This window comes from Phaenicophaeus curvirostris, chromosome 4 (genome assembly GCF_032191515.1).
Source record: "Phaenicophaeus curvirostris isolate KB17595 chromosome 4, BPBGC_Pcur_1.0, whole genome shotgun sequence".
Taxonomy (NCBI): domain Eukaryota; kingdom Metazoa; phylum Chordata; class Aves; order Cuculiformes; family Cuculidae; genus Phaenicophaeus; species Phaenicophaeus curvirostris.
In genome coordinates this window covers 44138318-44154332 of record NC_091395.1, presented here as the reverse complement: position 1 = coordinate 44154332, position 16015 = coordinate 44138318, and the positions used below count along the sequence as shown (strand labels likewise).

Genomic DNA, 16015 nt, shown 5'->3' with positions numbered 1-16015 from the left:
GGAGTATTCATTTAGCATGATTTAGCATCTCTGGATAGAAGAGTCTTGAGCATGTTTTATTGCCATCTACATCTTTTGCAAAAACTTGTGACTCTTGATGCTATTCAAAGGCTGGCAAATCCAGCCTATTTCCTTTCCACAACCCAGCTATTTGAAAAAGTGAATTAGGCTGAGGCTGGAATTAGCTTTATGCAGGAAAACAGCCTGTGGCAAGGGCAGTCTGTTGCCTGGAGCGGTGCCTTACTCAGCTGCCCTAGTGGCAGGAATTGGTGGTTAATGAACTACCCTTAGGCTCCCACCGTTAGCAAACCTTACAAGGACTTCAGAGGTGAGGGAGTAAGCCCTTTATTGTGGCTTGGCGGCCTAGGGGTTAACTCGAGTCTGGGCACTGGAATGTCCTGACCCATCTTAACTTCACCAGGGGAGAAGGGAGTTTTATCAATGCCCTCTGCAAGGCCAGGAGTACCTAACTCATCAGGGAGCTACTGAACTCCTCTTGCAATCAGAGGAAATCATCCTTCCGGAACATTCTCCAGTTTCTTCAAGCAGGTGGTTTGAGGCTGTTATTTAGACCAAAAATATTCAAAATGAAGTCAAGCACCCATTTTTGGCAAGTAAAACTAAAACCTCTCTTATGTCTTTTCCGCAACTATAATTTAAGGGCTGTTGTAATCTACCTACCTTACTGGTCATGAAGTTTGTGGGATACTTGCAAAGTGTATTGATAAAATATAAACCATTTTTTTGTATTGCCATCAGTGAAGTCCAGCTTTCCTCAGCAAGTTTTCCTTGGCTATTTCTTTTGAAAGTTACAGGTGATAGAAGAAGACAGGACTAATACAGTCAGAAAAACAGATTACGTCTCCTCATGCAAGTCATGATCATACACATATCTTGATCAAAATGATTATTTAGTTACAGCTGAGAAGACACAAAGCAGTCGTAAGTAAGTAGCTAATTAATGCAGACACTGCAGTAGAAGACGATTGTTCCAGTAGGTTCAATGAGAGTGTAAGATGGAAATTACAGGGTTAAAAATTTAGAAATGAATTTGTGCCTAATATAGATGGAAACTAACACTTAAAATGAAATTGAGGGAGAAAGGCTGCTTCATTTGAATGGCTTTAAAATCGTGAAGAGTGAGAAAGAAACTGTTCTGCAGAGCCAGTGGTGGAGAAATTCCCACCATGACAAACCTTCAGCTTCCTGCAGGACTGCTCCTCTGGGGCCTGTAGCAAGCTTATAAACGCAAATGACAAACACTAATTCATTCATTCATTCATTCCCTCACCTCTGATTTTTTTTTTCATCACCTCTGATGACTCCTTGGGTGTCTTTAATCAGAGAAGCTGGATGTGTCAGCACATCACACAAGGTCTTTTTGTGGGGATCGTGATCTGGATGAGGGCATGTATTATGGATGGCACAGCCTGTCATATCCTAATATAGTAGAAAAAGACTTCATGAGCATAGATTTGTGATTTTTATCCACATGACTGCTTTCAGGAAACTTTACAGTGAACTGTAAAGTGGTCATGAAAATGTAATTAAGCACCGATGTATGTGCAATCCCCACTAATTAGGCAGATGGCATTCAGTGCAGAAGCATGTGATCAGCTAAACTTGTGCAACTCTGAGATTAGCTTTGTTTCCCATTGGTCATATTCCTGAATAAACACCCCATCAAAAAAATCTTACCCCAATTCATATCATTTGGGATTTTGCAAGGCCATGGAAGAGGCTGTCCTGAGTTGGCTGCGGTGGTTTGGAAGACTACACAAAGGAGAAGGCCAGAAGTGCCGAACTTTCATTAAAACCCATTTAACTGGTTATTCCCACAATCCTTTTAATAAAGGCATTCAGCACAGAAATTAGTATTTCTTCAGAGTCTTTCTTTGTCACTAAAGGAAAAGCTGCCTTCCTAATTTGAAGAAGTAGTAGAGGGCTGCCAGGCCAGCCTGTGCCTGTAAATGGCAGTCTCTACCTCCAACAGGAGTCTCAAGCAAACTTGAGAGACTCTGGACATGAATAATGAGCTCAGCCCTGTGACAGCGGGTAGAAAAGCACAGGCTGGAAGCAGAAAATGATGTCTGGGGTTCTACATGCTGATGAGGACAATAACACCAGCACCCAGGAGGTCTCATTTGTGTTAGCCTCTCAATCTTTTCCCTCCCTCCCACCTCCAGCAACGGCAGCGCTGAGATGGCTGCGGTGTACTATGAGCGCATTGACGTGGAAGGCCACCACTATGGACCTTCATCCCAGCAGCGGAAGAACGCTTTGAAGGAGGTGGACAAAGTCCTGAGCAACATGATCACACTCATCAAGGTGAGCGCTGTCCCAAACCCCAGGCTTCTGGGTGTGTTTGGAAACGCCTTTTGAAAGTGCTTTTTGCCACACTGCAGAGAACCTACTTAATGCCTGTTAATAGGATGCCTTGGCTGTAAACTTTTATTTTCTGAGAAATGGAAGCTACCAAGATCACGTGGAAGTCAAGGCACTGTTCCCCTGATTTTTATTTTTGTTGGTGGTGTTATAATCCTCCTAGTATATTATTACGCTGATAGCCCCAGGAAGCCAATATATGTGTTGCTCTGTTTATAACTTGTTTTGCCGGCTGGGATTTATAGTAGGAGAACGTATCAAAACTGCTCACTTCCTAAGGTTTGTGGAACCAGATAATTAACTTTTATAGCAGTTTTTATGGCGCCACTCAGAACTCTGTACTTTGAACTCAGTTTTAAAAAACATTATCTAAATGATTTTGCAGTGAGAAAAAGAGAATAAATAGCAAGCTTTTGGATGAAATGTCAGTTCTATGAATATTTCTGACAATGATGAATGCACATTAGAGTTTTCCAGTTGTTTCAGTGAGGAGAGGGAAATATATTTCCAGTTTCACTGAATTATAAAAGCTGTAGTGCTAAGTGGTTGTGTTTGGGAGGAGAAGAGGGAAACACCCCTGCCACAGGTGGTACCATGTCAAAGTTGCTCTTCTCCAGCTGTTTTGACCTACGGATGAAGAACAGTGGGATACAATCCTAGGATCAATGGAGACAACTGGTTTGTGAGACTGGGTTGTAGTATCTGTTATTTAGCTGGTGGGTTAGTTTGTTGTGGTAAATCTCTGGTGCTATCCTCTTAGACTCTTCCAGGGCAGCAAGTGGGCATCTATCACTGCCAGTGGTGGCAAAGCACACCCTGGCATATTTGTGGTTGTGCTCCTTCTGGCCACTTTCCACTAAATCAGTGGAGGTCTAATGGGTTTTAAAACTTGCGACTGGACACAGATGCTTACCTGGCTGTAACAGCAGTTATGCACTTGCTTCACAGAACAAGGGCCTTCAGCATGATCTCAACGTCCTCCTCTTCTCTGATCACGGGATGACAGATATTTCTTGGGCGGACAAAGTGATTGAGCTGAAAAAGTATATCAATATGAGCGATACCATACAAATGAAGGACAGAGGTCCTGTTGTGAGCCTCTGGCCAGCTCCAGAGAAGCATGCAGAGGTACGTGCAGCTTATTTATATTTATTTGGGTTTGCATTTCCTTGTTTATGATAATTGTGTCTTTTGTTTGCTTGTAACATCCAAATTCTGCTCTGAGATGTGTGTGTAAAAATCAGCCTGGGGTTCTTACCAGAAGTCAGACTTGGATCCTGTGACATTCTTGTGATGACAATTTCTGAAAGAAAGTCACACCAGGCAAACTGGTGTCACACCAAGCATTATCTTTCACCATTACTTGGCACAGATATATTCTCTCAAACCCCACCAGTATATGCTTCTGATAAATAGCTAAAGGAATTCAGCTCAAACCCCATTTTTAGGATTATATATATATAAATATTACTCAATTTATTGACACTCTAGCTGGGGTTTTCAAATGATCGCGAGGAGGTCAGGCATGCATATTCCAATAAACTCCCAGAGAGTTTGAGGAAATAACTCCATTAGGCCAGAATTACGATAAAGAAATGTCTTACAATATTATCCTTTGAAGAATTTTGACAAATAAGCTTGATGGATAAAAAAACCCCAAGGCTAGAACTGTAGGATTTTGAGTGACGAACTAAAACAATACAGAAAAAAAAGATTGGAAACCACTTGAAAAGAATGAAAATGCAGCATCTGTTAGTAATAGACTAGTACATTATAGTTTAACCAGAAACCAATGCTTGAGAAGTCATTGTTGCTGTCCTCAGAATATAGATGAGTGGATGTACAAAACTGGCATTCTCCAGGTGAATAATTTTATTTTCTGTGTCATATTTTAGCTAGTTCGAGTAAATTGTAGCTTGTGCAATTTTTTTTGTGGAGAACACTTGTTACTTTTTGTATTCAAACAGGTTCTTCAGGAACTATATAGCTGTGGTATCGTGAACATTTCAAGTTAGTGCCAGAACTGAAAGCTGTCCTTCATTTCTTTTTAGGACTTCTTACTGGAGTGCTTATAAAGTTGATTTTCTGTTTCCCAATAGCCAGATTCCTCTATTTTTAATTCACTTTAAAGAGCCGTGTTTAGGAATCAGATTGTGTCATACCACAGAGGTATCACATGTAAGAGCTGTCCCATTTTGAAGCACCAGAAGTACGCCAGAACACCAGAACCACTCTCTAGTCCATTTCACAGTGGGAGGGTTGGGCTGAGTCCTGCCGTCACATCGTGGTGCCCTCCTTAATGACTGTGTATCAATGCAAATCTCTTGCATGTGTGTACACATATCACACATGCATGGAAGACTTTGCTGAAGGGCTAGTGAAGGACCTTTCGTTCTTGTTGCATTCTTTCCCACTTATTCCTGAAGATTGTTTATATTTAGGCGAGTATATATAAGCTCTGGGGAAACCCACCCTCTCTATGGCATATGAACATCTTCGTTAGGCATTTAAAATATTTTTCTGAATAATTTGGGTTATAACCACGTTTGTGTGATTGTATTTGAGACAGGATGATTAATATTAATAAACTACTTGTACAGCATTGTGCGGCTTCAGAGCCACAGGCATCAGCTGATTAATCTCACAGCATTCTTAGGAAGCAGATAACTAAGCACTGTCAATCCCTTTGATAGGGATTGACTCGTGAAGTATAAGAAACATAGGTGTGGTAACATTACTTGTTCATTCAGGAGCACAAAGGGGAACTAGTGGTGGTAGCCAAAGGCAATATCCCCTTTCTGCAACCGTACCCAGCATCATTCATCACTTAGAGCTTACTCTCTCCTATGATGATTCGGCTTCTTCTGGTCTATTTCTGTTGGTTGATACACTCACACGCACGCATTTCTGAGTGTGTGTATTATAAATATATAAAATACAATAATTCATGGATTCCTATGTGTTTATGATCAAGTTTTCAGAATCTCCTAAACCACATAAGCAGGTTTTGCACAGCTGGCATCTTTGGACTGAGAAATCCCCACTTTGAATGTGCTGATGATTAGCCATTAGAGGCGATTAGACATTTTACAAACTCGGATGTTTCCATATACCCATAGGTGCGCATACGCTCTTTACAGCCATATGGTGCCCTAACATTTGTTTTCTTTGCAGATATACCAAAAATTGAAAGCTGTGGAACACATGCGTGTTTATAACATAGAGGATATACCAGCCAGGTTTTTCTACAAAAAGGGAAAATTCGTGTCTCCTCTAACTCTTGTAGCCGAGGAAGGGTGGTTCATAGTAGAGGTATGGTATAAAAGCACAATACTTAGACATTAATGTGAAAAGGTGCAATATATGAAAACAGTAAGAAAAATGTACCATTCTGTGCTGGTCATTGTGTTCAAGTCTTACATCATTCATTTGATCTGATTGCAATGCTGATGTCAAAGACTGGTGTATGCTCAAAAGAGCCTAAAGGTATGGCATCTATTCTGAAAGCAGACAAAGTTAGTTAAGACAGTTCTTTTTTTCTGTGTCATCATAAAACAGGAGGAGTTTTTGTGTTTCCCATTCCAGCTCTGTTGTTTTACTCCTCTTTGCCCTGCCAATTTACTTTGTCAGACACAAAGAGTGTTTCCATTTCAAGAGTTTACTTTCCCTCCATTCAGCAGTACTTCATGGCAACTCTTCCTTCTCCCTGGCTTCCCACCCATCAGAATCTGTCCTAAAAATGCCCTGTTTCTCCCAAGCCCTCCAGTCTCAGAAAGGTCAGAGTGGGGATTTATTCCTTAGAGGTACCTGGTGCACATACTGCAAATCCAAGTGCTTGTTCAGCAGAGAACTGGTTAGACCTGCACATGAGGAGGATTTTCATACCAGCTTATTTTGCTGCTGTAAAATAATGTTGTTGTTGTTGTTGTTCTGTACTTGTATGCTATTGAGCATCTCCACATCTCTGCCACAGGGGAGTCGAAACTAGATGATCTTTAAGGTCCCTTCCTACACAAACTATTCTATGATTCCATTCTATGATTACAGATATAAACTGTAACCCATCACAGCTCAGAGTGGGGCAAATTGAGAAGCAGTGCTAAGTGATTTGCCCAAGGCTAGACACTAGGTCAGTAATTTGGCACCAGAATCAAGGCGTCCCATTTTTCTGTAGTGTCCCAGCACTGTAATTAGATCACAGTGCCTCGCGGATTATGGTAACTTAGCTGAGCATCTATGACCATACCAGGCTTTGCTCAAGACGGATCACACCACCACATTTCTCACTAGCCAGCGTGACTTTAGGATAATAATTTCTACATAAAAATACATCTCGAAAAAAACTCAAATTTTCTGAGTACAGATGGTGAACTTTATGGTTCAAAAAATTTTCAAAAGCCAAAGCAGGAATCTGAAACATTTTTGCTGGAATGATTTTTAAAAAATTACAACTCTTTTGTACAGAATTTCAACACAGAACAGTTTTACGTATTCTGTAAAGAAAAAAAAAAAGCAGCACTTTAAAAAAAAATCATTGAAACTCTGACAAACCTTAATAACAGTGCAGCAAACACTGCTGCCATGGTAATTATTTCTGTCTCTCTGCCCATTCCTTTCCATTGTTTCTGATTTTCAAGAATGTCCTCTCATTAATGCTGTCAGATTTTCCTTCTCCTCAGTACATTTTTATTATCTGTGAATGGGATGTGAAAATGAAAGTTTCCTGCCATATTTTTAAAGCCATAATTGAGCCTTCCATTATACTTCCTGCCCAAACCACCAAAGAGACAGTGTTCAGCTTTTCCCTATCACACTCACAGGATGTTTTAACTCTCTTCCAGCTATAAGCTGTTTGCAAAAGGTGGAGTTTTCTCAATGTTTTTTTTTTTAATTTTTTTTGAGAGACAAAGTGGATGTTTCTGGAAGGTTGTGGTTTCTTTCCCTTATCAAATAGCACAGGAACAAAAGCCCATCCACATTTTGTTTAAAGCAGGATGAGGGGGATTTCACGCACCTCCAGCTGTATCAAAGCTGGATGTATCTTGTTCCTTCCACATGAGTGAGTGGTCCCCATCCTTTGAGCAGAATTTCCCTCAGCTGCTCTCCTGCATGCAAGAATGGCCTTAGTCCTCAGGGCTGTGTGCCCACCCCGTACCCATCCCAGAACACTTTCCCAAGTTCTAAGGAACAATTCATGTGCTGCTTCTAACCATACAGAAAGAAGTCCATTGCCAGCAATCCCAGACATGCCCGCCTCACTTGTCTTTGAGTAGCAGTGCTAGCCCCAGCTCAGGCTTAGTGTGAAAAATTAACGTCTCAGTTGTGAAAGAAAGTAATAGATTTTCTGGAAATGACAATGTGCTTTGACTGCACATCTATTATAGCCACAACTAGGTGTCTCCTAGTGTCCAGCCAGGTGATGGAAAGGCAGGCTACCTCCTGTGTTTGACATTGCTGGAGAAACAGCTGAGTCCACAACATCCATGGAGAGGTTTAGCTTTGGCAATGTCATGAGACAAGGAAATGTCATGATGCAAAGAAACACTGCAAGTGACATGGTTTGGCTTGTCTGGAGCTGATGCTAGCAAGTGCTCGTACAGGTTATCTAATGGTGAGCAGCCCATTGATAATTCATTCCCAGGAACCACAGTAGCCTCACCATTCCAGAGCCTCACCATACAGAGGTGCTGGGGTAGGAAGAGGGATGGAGTCTATTTTCTCCTTGGCTTGCTCTGAGTGCTGTCAGCGAAATAGGTGAGGACAAGAAATGAGACGTAATATGTCAGCTAAAATTGTTTCATGATCTGGTACATCTGCTGAGTACTACATTCAAAGAAACACAAGGGATACTCTGAGGGTTCCCCTGGAAAGCAGTTGGAAGAGCAGTACCACATAGCTGTAATCATTGCTGTCCTCAATGTGTCTGCGCATGGTCAGTTTTCTTCTTGGGCAGAAGAGGAGCACAAAACCAATCAAAATAAATGTTTCTAAAAGGAAAGGGATCCTTGGTCAATGTTATTCACTACCTGCAGGGTCTGCAGCACCAGTTGCCTGAGGTGGGGATGCAGGAAACTTTGTCAGGGCATCTTCTGTGCTCCAGTGACAGTGTGAAGCCCAGACCTTGCCGCTCTAGGGAACCGTAGCTCATTCTCCGTAACTATTGAAGAAATGAATGCCGGGGTCTTACAAAGTGTCAGCTGATGTTCTTCATCTAAGTGAAATTCTTGCCAGAGTTTTGGGGATATTTGGAGTGTCACATATGATGCCACCCCTAGGGAGCATGAGAAAAGAGAAATTCGTGGAGAGGGTTGCTCCAGCAGTTTGAGCAGATCCCAGCAACCACTGCTCCCAAGTGGGCCAAGATATGGCACAATTGTAGATAGTCTGATAAGAGCAGTTAAAAGGGAGCAGGAGAAAGCAAGGAAGGAATTTAGAAGTATGACTTAAATGCAATATGGGCAAGGAAAAACAAGAATTATGATGACAAATTATTAAAGCATAGACTAATTATTAAAGCAGGGATAAAAAACAGTGGTCTATGCCAGGGAGAAGGGGACCATCTTAGGTCTGAGCTTGCATTCTCTGAAAGGAACCTCACTGCTTTAATACTAAAACAAGCAGGGAGAAAAAATAATAATAATTAGAAAGTATGTAGTAGGGGTGATATTTGTATTGTTTAGGCTGACTAGTAAAATGAAGCAAAAATGGCTTATTTTTCTATGGTCCCAGTGGCATGTCAGGCAGAACATGCCATCAAATCCGCAGGATTGCGTGGGGCTGGGTGGGAGAGCGGAGCTGCTAGCGTGCGGCAGGAGAGGGACACCAGCTTGCTTACATGTCACACGTGGCTGTGATGCTTTGTACTTACAGTTTACCTTTGGACGCTGAGATGGCAAAGCTGGGGGCCACCCCTCCTGCTGGTGAGCTGCTGTGCAGCTGAGGGCACATTGTGGGGGCTGGTGGGGTGGCGCGTCACACCGAGACGCAGCGTGGCACATGGCCGTGCACCGTGGAACACCAGCACTAACTTTGGGCACTGGAACAGGCTGCCCAGGGAGGTGGTTGAGTCACCTTCCCTGGAGGTGTTTAAGGCGCGGGTGGACGAGGTGCTGAGGGGCATGGTTTAGTGTTTGATAGGAATGGTTGGACTTGATGATCCAGTGGGTCTCTTCCAACCTGGTGATTCTATGATTCTAACTATGCTCCACTGTTGTCACCCAGAGCAGGGACAAGCTGCCCTTCTGGGAGAACGGGACAGGGTGGAAGGAGGCCTGGCAAAACGGTTGGCACGGCTATGACAACGAGCTCATGGACATGAGAGCTTTCTTCATCGCGTATGGGCCAGGTACGGTGCCACCGTCCCTGGGGTCCTGCTCCTCTCAGAGCCCCATGGCCCCTGCCGCAGTGTCCCTGCAGCCCTGGCACATCAGGACCTTGATGCAGCACTCTGCGACGCCCCAAAATTGCAAATAGATGGCAGGATTTCCTCACTATGGCTGGATCCCGGGAAGGTTTCTAGCTCTCTATCTGTTTTATAGCTGGAGAAGCAGGGCAGAGAGACATGAAGAGATCTGGTCAGCCCTTCTCTGATGTCCCAGAACAGTAACTCTATTCTTTTGCCCTGTTATCCAAGGCTGGCCTAAATTTTTGATTCTATTTGAAACACATGAATTCTCCTTTTGTTGGTGAGTTCAGACTCACTAGCACAGAGCGCTTTCTTTGGGAAGGCTGCAGCGTACCTTACCCCCTTGTCCGATAGGCAGATGTGAACCCCCTGATTTTCACTTCATCAGTGGAAAAAACTGCCAAGCACCAGGCTGCTACTGCAGACAGGAGCAAAAGCAAAGCAGAATGCGCAATACAATTATTTCAGGCTATTAAATCTACCAAGTTTACACAGAAAAGCAGTTCTTGTACTTGATAATTTAATTAATTTTTCTATTTTAGTTTTTAGAACAAAATTGGACTACGAGTAAAAATCGTGAATTAAATAATTTAAAATGTTTTTGCTGATCTATGTTGCCCCACAGCACCTTGTGTTTCAGGAGCTGAGCCCCGAGCCGTATGATGCAACTCCTCTCTTTGCCTGTTTTCCCTGCAGATTTCCGATCCAACTTCCGAGCACCTCCCATCAGATCTGTGGATGTTTACAACATCATGTGCAGCCTGGCAGGAATACAGCCGCTGCCCAACAATGGCTCCTGGTCCAGGGTGGAGTGCATGCTCCGAAACACAGCGCCTTTAGCACCACTGCCCCCTCCCAGCAGCTGTGCCCTGACCCTAGCTCTGCTCTCTCTATTTGCCAAGCAGATCTCCTTACTGTGAGCCCTGAACAATGTTGGTCAGTGTCACCAGCAACTCCATCCTTCTGGGTTTTTTTATTATTTTTTTTTTTCAAATTCTTCATTTGAATAACAGCTTCATTAATAGGGTGCTGCCCCGCACTCCTCTGTCATGCTCCACCAGGCATGAATCGGATCCATCCTGCTTTTACAGTGGTTATAACATAAAGACAGCTTTTGTGCTGCTCAAAATACAGCCAGGAACATCAGTGCTGCTACTCTGATTTACAGCACTGGTGACCAGAGCAGAATCCCATCTGGCTATCCACAAAATTTTCTGGTGGGTGTACGTGGAGATCTCTGAACATCAAACACATCTTATTCCAGCACTTCTAACTGAGAGACAGACCCTGGCTCTTGGTGCTGAGAAGCTCAGGGGTGGTGATGGACCTCTGTATATTTTTGTTCTTTCTGGTTTATTCCTTCATCTCCAGCAGAGCCCCATCTTATCATTACAGTGCAAGACAAGCCCAACCGATACCAACACGTGCTTCAAAGACCCAAGTTCTTTGCAGAGCAATCATAATGCTGAGAGGGGTTGATCAGCAGGAAAGCACTGGGAGCATCCTACTTCTCTCAGCCTTTCCTGCTTCATTTTCCCTTAAGTGAACCCTGGCCCTGCACTCCTCCAGTTCTGGGCTTTCCTCACAGATTGCAGTGGAGGGGAGGGCTGGGCAAGGGAAAAGCAATAGAAATCCTCTACTTCAAAAACAGGAGGAAAGTGCAAAGACATCTGGACGCTCAGGAGTAAAGAGAAAGTAGGGTGAGAAAGCTTGGCACTTAACTGCCCCTCTGTTTTTCCTGGTGAAGATAATATCTGATCAGATTTGGGGGTTTTGTACCCAACTGTGTTACTGAAGGTTTTTCAACACTTTACTGCTTTTCTACCAGCTCTGGCTCTCTACAGCTCTGCCCAGTGAGCTGCAGAGTCCCCTTTATTCTGCAGCAGGGAGAGAGGTCTGCACTGATGGATCGCCTGCTCTCTCAGTTAATCCTAACTAATATTTCCACCACTGGCTATCAAGTCCAAACAAAGTTGTAAGAGTGAAGTTAAACAGCAGGAGAGGATGGAGCTGTTGTTGGAGGTAATGCCTCTGAAGTTTAAGGATAATGGATGATGTAATCCTGAAAAAATCAATGTGTAAGACATTAAATCCTTGAAAAAACTGATTTTGCCGTATTCATTCAGTCCAGCACAGCCATGGACCCACCTTGAGGTGATGTCTAACACAGGGCTGGTGGCAAAGCCAGCAGCATGGTCTGTCACTTCAGAAGATTAATTTCACTTAATTATTAAATTGTCTAGTTGTCACAGTCCATGCTGTTACGTCTGTATGCCATGGTGGGTCACTAGAGATGTGTTCTTTTTACATCATTAAATTTTTACTGTGAAACAAGCTCCTCTAGAACAGGGCTGTAAAGGTCTGATCCTGCAAAGTGTCCTTTCCTCTTCCGGAGGCTGTGGCCGTCAGTGATGCCTTTGGGAGTGCTCAGCGCTTTTTCCAATATACCTCTGAACCAGGAGCTTTCCATGACAAACTGCCTTTGGAGGGATTCCAGGGTGTGTGCCCCCCTCATTGCAAAATAAATCCGTGGGACTTATTCTTGTGGATCCAGAGTCAAGCATGATCCAGGTGGATCCAGAGCCAAGCACGATCTGGGATCATGTGATACAGTGAATTTAAGGGTGAATAATTACACCGTGGAAAGAAAACCCAAACACCAAATTAAACTTGACAAAAGACTTCTGTAATAGCTGTAAAGATTTATGTAACGTGTTTTTAAAGCTCAAGTGAACCATCAAATCAGTTGGGGAAAAAAAAAGGGAGAAAATCAGTCTTTGTTATTAGACTGTTCAGTATAAAAGGCAATTTAATGCTTTTGAAGCATTTGCAGTAGCTGTAAAACAAGCACCTATTGTTCGGAGTTCCCTGTTGCTCTTTAATGGACCAGGCTCAATGAATTCACTGGAGCACATTTTTAAAGCGAAAAAATTATCAATATACAAGATAACCGAGTTTTGTTTGAAAGTCAACAGGCTAGATACAGTCAGTGCCTGTCAATCCTTTTATGGCCTTTTTTTTAGCTCTTTTTTTTTTTAGCTGTTACAGTGAGAAGAACCCAAGGTCTTTTTACAGAAGAAAGACCCTAAGTCTATAAGGGTATATTCAGCTTCTCAACTGTACAAGCAGAAATTGGAAATAACAATTCAGGTCCATTGAGTTGTTCCAGGGATGGGCCACAACACACAAAACCAACGTTGATCCCTGGGAGCACTTTGTGTAACTAATTTTTGTCAGTGTCCACATGCAAATACTGCAGAATAAATCTTTTAATTGCAATACTATTTGTTTGACCTTAATGCCAGCATTGTATTTACGGCAATACACCTCAAAAGATACTTGAATTGTAAAAGGGAAATTTGATGGCAGACCTACAAGAAGCTCATTAGCTTTGGGAGAACTACAGCTGATTATTTTTTGAGAAGTGCACCTTTCTCCCTTGGATATGTTGTACCTCTGAATCAGTTCACTTTCTCATTCAAAAATCAAGTGTCTTGACTCTAGCCTGTTTTTCTGTATACTGTGCAGCGGAGGTGGGTGTACTTTAAAACTTATTTCTGAATGATGTTTTTGTACAATGACTGATTGTGAATGAGTGAATAGTTCTAAGAATGCTGTTAGACAAAAATATGCATCTTTTTGTAAATACTGTAAGATTCTGGGGGGAAAAAACCCCACTTCTGTAACACCTTGCCTTTCTTGTTTGATTGCTGCATCAAAGTGTGATAAACAGTGTTTGAAGCTCGTGCTGATTAATCGTCAGAAAGATGAATGATAACATTGTTTAGAAATGGCAGAGTTGTCAGCATGTAAATTGGGGACATTAAATACATCACACAAATACTGTAGCTTGTATACGCAGTCTTTTTTTCCAGCTGTATTTCAATATTTAACCTTCTGAACATCCATCCAGGGGCATATAGTTCACACTAGCAAATGGACACGACAAACGATTTTGCTCTCTTAAGAGGCGAGCCTTGGGTATTCTGCAGACCAATTTCTCCAAGCCCACCTTGGTTTCCATTACATGAGCCACTTGCACAGAAGTCAGGTTCATCATCTCTAGTACCAGGGTTAGGGCTTTCTGGAGCACTCGTGGTGCTCCCTGCTTCCCAGCACAGGGTGGTGCAAATGGCAACCAAAAAGACTCCTGCAAAACCACATCGAGAGCCTTAAGGGAAAGGGGCCCCATTCTTGCTTTAAGGTCAACAAGCCAACAGTGATGTTCACAGAACAGACCGATTTAATAGAAATAAGTCTTCAGACCTGCTCAGTGGAATTTATCTTGTTTTCCTTAAATTAACTGACCATGAAGACACGGAGGGGATGATGGTGAAGCCAAGCCTGGGAAAGCAGTGCAGGTGTGCCGATGAGTCCTTCAGTTCACAGTGGGACCACCTCTGAACTGACAGCACCACAAAGGTCTGCCTAGAGACGTTCTTCATGTGATGCATGAATTGCCGGCGTGGGAGACAGTCTCAGTCAGCTCTCTGTCACGGTGCCCATTTTCCCACCTAAATAAGCTGGGCCATCTTCATCAATGAGTTTGGCGACCGTGTAAGTGGCACGGCTGGCCAGGGCTTGATGGAGGAGCCCTCCAGCATCTGTTGGGATGCAGCATGCGTTCCCCACACAGACTGCAGCCCCACAGAGACACTTAACCACCTGCCTGGATGCTGACCACAGGCCTCCACAAGTACCAGGATGTCACAACCAAAGGGGTGAATTAAGAGATTTCATGGCTTTGGACATTTTCTTTGTCTTCTAAACGCTCAGCAGAAGTCAAAATATCTGTCAGATGTCCATGTCCACACCTCAGGGGAAGCTGCAGACCAAATGAGCACTGGAAGAGAAAAGCATTGGAAAAGCTCAGTGAAACATTTCCCCCTCCTCGTTTTCCCTGCTAATCCAATGGGAATTTTTTAAGAAAGCATGGCTTAATGAAGGGAAAAGTTTGAAGCCCTCCATTTTAGCATAATGAGTTCTTAATAGCTGTTTTGAAAGATAACTTTCACTTACATGGAAGAATGTTTCTGTGTAGGTACTGAAACACTGGTGTTAAAGGAAGGTTATTGTGGAGCGCTCAAAACCAAGAACATTCCAGAATTACTGGTGACTGCGCACTGTAATTCTCAAGCTTCTTACTGAGGTTTATAGCTGTAGAGATTATTTTGATAAAAATCTGAATTATATGGAAGCTGCTATGGTCTTGCAGGCTGGCATAACATTATCCTAAATCTGGCAGCTCCATCTCAGCAACACAGTTTCAGCTCAGTTTCATCAGAAAATGATGGTGAGCTGCCAGCAGACCTGCCCTGGTCACTCCCTCACCTGGAGATGTTTGGTGGCCTCCCTGGTACCAGGTGAAGGTCTCGCTGCCACAGCATCCCGTGGCAAGGATGCCTTTTCCCACGGCTCCCTGGCAAGCGTCTCCCAGGGATGCAGGCGAGCTGCAGCTTCAAGGTGGAAGGCGTCAAGCGTCAGCAGCAGCACGGAAGAAACAGCAGCAGCACCAAACAAGCAGCGTTTGCCCTGCGCAGGCGAAGGAGGCAGCAGCACAGCCCTGGATGAAGGAAAAGGACCCAGAATCCCTCCCCGCACCGACCTTTTATGGGTGCCAGTTGCTGTGTCCTTCCCTCCCAACGCCCCCCAAAAATGGGGTGGCTGGATGTGTGTGTAAGCGATCAGTAAATTTTAGACACGAGGGCTGTACTGAGCAAAGCAGGAATTGGGATTTATTTTTTTCCCCCTTTCATTCAGTGTTTCTTATTGCAGTTTTTTCTCTTTCTCCCCTTTAATTCTCTTTCTGATTTCCCCTCCCACACTGGCAAGGCCCCCCACAAACCTGCTGCCTTCATGTATTTTCCCAAATGCACCTCCTGCCTGCTTCTGCCCTAATTCCAGTAGGAGGGTGAGTGGCCTCAGAGAGCCCTGGGTGTTTACCTGGCTAATCCTCGACAGCCATCAGCTGGATATACTTCCAAATGCAGTGAACCTGGGCTGCATCTGGACTTGCTTGTGTTGTTACTAAAGCCTGATCCTGCTAGTGGGAGACAAAATATGCTTGCTGAAGAGGGGAGCAGAGAGCTATGGTGATGAGCGACGCAGCTTCTTGCTCTGGGGCTTGTTCTCACTCACAGCGTCATGCTGGGGTGCAGGTGGCACCCATGGGCACAGCAGTCCCAGCAGCGCTGCTCTGGAGAAGTCTGAGCCTTCATCAGCTCA

General features: G+C 43.6%; 1 protein-coding gene across 1 annotated transcript in view; it reads left to right on the top strand.

Moving 5' to 3' along the window:
- The window catches only part of ENPP6 (ectonucleotide pyrophosphatase/phosphodiesterase 6), a 30210-nt gene extending 18878 nt beyond the window's left edge, over positions 1 to 11332 (top strand). Inside the window, exons 4-8 of the mRNA XM_069855883.1 lie at positions 2187 to 2328; positions 3334 to 3513; positions 5560 to 5697; positions 9607 to 9730; positions 10487 to 11332. Coding sequence (XP_069711984.1) covers positions 2187 to 2328; positions 3334 to 3513; positions 5560 to 5697; positions 9607 to 9730; positions 10487 to 10710 — 808 coding nt within the window. The 3' untranslated portion in view covers positions 10711 to 11332. The remainder of the gene's footprint in view (positions 1 to 2186; positions 2329 to 3333; positions 3514 to 5559; positions 5698 to 9606; positions 9731 to 10486) is intronic.
- The last annotated feature ends 4683 nt before the right edge of the window (positions 11333 to 16015 follow it).